This window comes from Cariama cristata, unplaced genomic scaffold (assembly GCF_000690535.1).
Source record: "Cariama cristata isolate BGI_N322 unplaced genomic scaffold, ASM69053v1 scaffold28212, whole genome shotgun sequence".
NCBI classification, from domain to species: Eukaryota; Metazoa; Chordata; class Aves; order Cariamiformes; family Cariamidae; genus Cariama; species Cariama cristata.
In genome coordinates, this window is record NW_009605973.1 from 2,677 (window position 1) to 5,098 (window position 2,422).

The window sequence follows — 2,422 nt, forward strand, 5'->3', positions numbered from 1 at the left end:
CGGCCAGTCTCAGCAAAACGAGGTGTGGCAGGAGGAAATCAGGTATTTACAAGAGTTGGCGGGACGCTAGAAATTAAACACATTTGCAGCCAAATCGACAGTTTTCACTTCATAAAAGGCTTTTCCTGCATTGCGGGGTGCCGAAGAAAGACCAAGAAGTAAAACCCTCTTGACTCCTCAGCCAGATGATGCCTAACACCAACTCACAGCCGATACGAGCCCATCTCGGCACCTTCAACTGCCACAACTCAAAGTGACCAAATCCACTGCCCACCTCTCTCGGCCCCCTCCCTCCCCCTCAGTGAAGGAGGGCAGCAGGACACCCGGCACCCCAGATGCTGGAGCCTCTGCCCGAAGAAGCCGTATTTTCACGGGAGGACGCCCGCCCTAGAGGGGGCTAGGTTCACCACACACCAAAAAAAAATCGGAGCGGTGCTGGCGATGGGAGCCCACTTGGCTCTTCGCTGAACTCGGGCAGTCAACGCACACCCCCCCTCCCCTCCTCCTTAAACCACTCAACCGTTTCTAAAAATCAGTTACCACATCTTCGATCCTAAGGGGTTTTTTTAACCAATTAGCTGGCAGATATTTCCTCTGAAAGGCTGAGATGAGGCAAGTCTAGAAGCCCAGCACAAAGGATGTAAAAATCGGATGTCGGAGCACAGGCAGAGGAGGTGTTCTGCACCAGCACCACCTCACGGGCTCCGGCTGCTTGAATTTGCTGACCCACAGCTCTTTCAGACAAGCCTGGTTTATCCCACCCGGGACAAGTGGGAGCCATCCCCACGCGGTGGCAAACTTGGCCACCAGCCTTGACCCAAACAACCTTGGAAGAACAACCCTACATGACCTCTGTCAGGACCAACAGGTCCATCCTGCTCATAAAGCCTTCCAACAAGACAGAGGTCACATCCTCCTTGGGCAACCTCTGCTGCTGCCACCCTCCTTCTACCATGACAAGTCCTCCCTAAAGCCTAACCTCAACATCCAGTAATAGGATTTAACTCTTTGCCTTTTGATTTCATCCACCGCAGACAACTCACCGCACCTTCGTAATTCCAAGCTTCTGCCAAAGATCTAGCCTCAAATTCACTTTCTGTCTCCACTCGGACCACGGCCCAGCTTTCATGGTGCAGGGGGGGGTTGGCAGACAGTGGCGGGTTTTGCGTGGGGTGGTTATAAAGCTCTCTCCGCTTTGGGTTGCTCCTAGATGGAGGTGATCGTCGGGGAGTTTGGGATCGTGGTGGTGCCCCGGGATGGAGCAGACCCCGACCGGATCATGAACCACTCCTCCATACTCCGCAAGTACAAAGTAAGCGGATGCACGCGTGGCCAGGGAAGGCTGTGAGAGGACCCACAGGCTCTCCTTACCCAGGGAAGCACGTCTGCCATGGGGTTCAAAACATCTCTGGGCCAGATGCTCTCAGCTGCTAGGTGGGCCGAGCAACGGGGCCACCACGCAGCAGCCCCCCGTGGCCAGGGGTGCGGGGAGGCTGGCGGGGCAGACACCCCCCTTCAGGCCATCCCTTCACTCCTCTCCATCCTCCTTCCCCTGCAGAACAACATCCTGGTGGTGAAGGACGACTCAAACCATCCCATGTCGGTTGTCAGCTCCACCAAAAGCAGGTGGGTGATGCAGGGGGACTCCCACTGCAGAGGGGGACAGAGGGGTACCCCCAGCCAGCCCCTCCATTTGGAGGGGTACCTGACCCACCCAAGACAGGCTTTGACCTCTTTTCTCTGCCCCTGCACCCCCAGACTGGCCCTGCAGCACGGGGATGGACACGTCGTGGATTACCTCTGCCAGCCCGTCATCGACTACATCCTCAAGAGCCAGCTCTACATCAACGCCTCCGGCTAAGCGCCAGAGGTCTTGCAGCGAGACAGCCCTCGCGTCCCACCTGCCTACAGCTCTCCATCACTCTTTTTTCTCTCTCTCTCTCTCTCTCAGTCTGTGTCTCCATCTCTCTCCCCACCCCATGGCCTCCTGCCCGCGTCTGCCTCTCACCCCCGGCGCCAACGCTCCATCGTGCAGCAATGTCCAGGGAACCGCGGCACAGCCCCGAGGGGAACGGTTTGGTCTCTTTTTTTTTCAGGGAACTGCCCTCCCCCTCATACGTGAGGAAGGAGGGAGGGGGGAACCAGTAAGAGAGCAATGTGCTCGGTGCGCTTGAGGGGAGGCAGCTCCAGTACCCCCCTCCCAGCATGTCACTGGGAAATGGTCCCCCCGGTCCGTCTTCCCAGCACGCTCAGAGCAGGGGCTTCCTCTTCTGCATCATCTTACAGTACTTACGCTCAATAAATCTAGGCGGACTTTTTTTTTTTCTTAAATAGTTTTAGTGCCAGCCCTTTGGACCTCTCGACGCAATGACCCAACGACTCCTGGTTGGCAGCGGGCAGTTGTAACCCAGCTGGTTCGGTG

General features: G+C 56.8%; 1 protein-coding gene across 1 annotated transcript in view; it reads left to right on the forward strand.

Annotated features, from left to right (window-relative positions):
• The window catches only part of LOC104158523 (nicotinamide mononucleotide adenylyltransferase 2), a 3,927-nt gene extending 2,027 nt beyond the window's left edge, over nucleotides 1–1,900 (forward strand). The window contains exons 4-6 of the mRNA XM_009696196.1: nucleotides 1,211–1,312; nucleotides 1,559–1,626; nucleotides 1,759–1,900. Coding sequence (XP_009694498.1) covers nucleotides 1,211–1,312; nucleotides 1,559–1,626; nucleotides 1,759–1,861 — 273 coding nt within the window. The 3' untranslated portion in view covers nucleotides 1,862–1,900. The remainder of the gene's footprint in view (nucleotides 1–1,210; nucleotides 1,313–1,558; nucleotides 1,627–1,758) is intronic.
• Nucleotides 1,901–2,422: the final 522 nt, after the last annotated feature.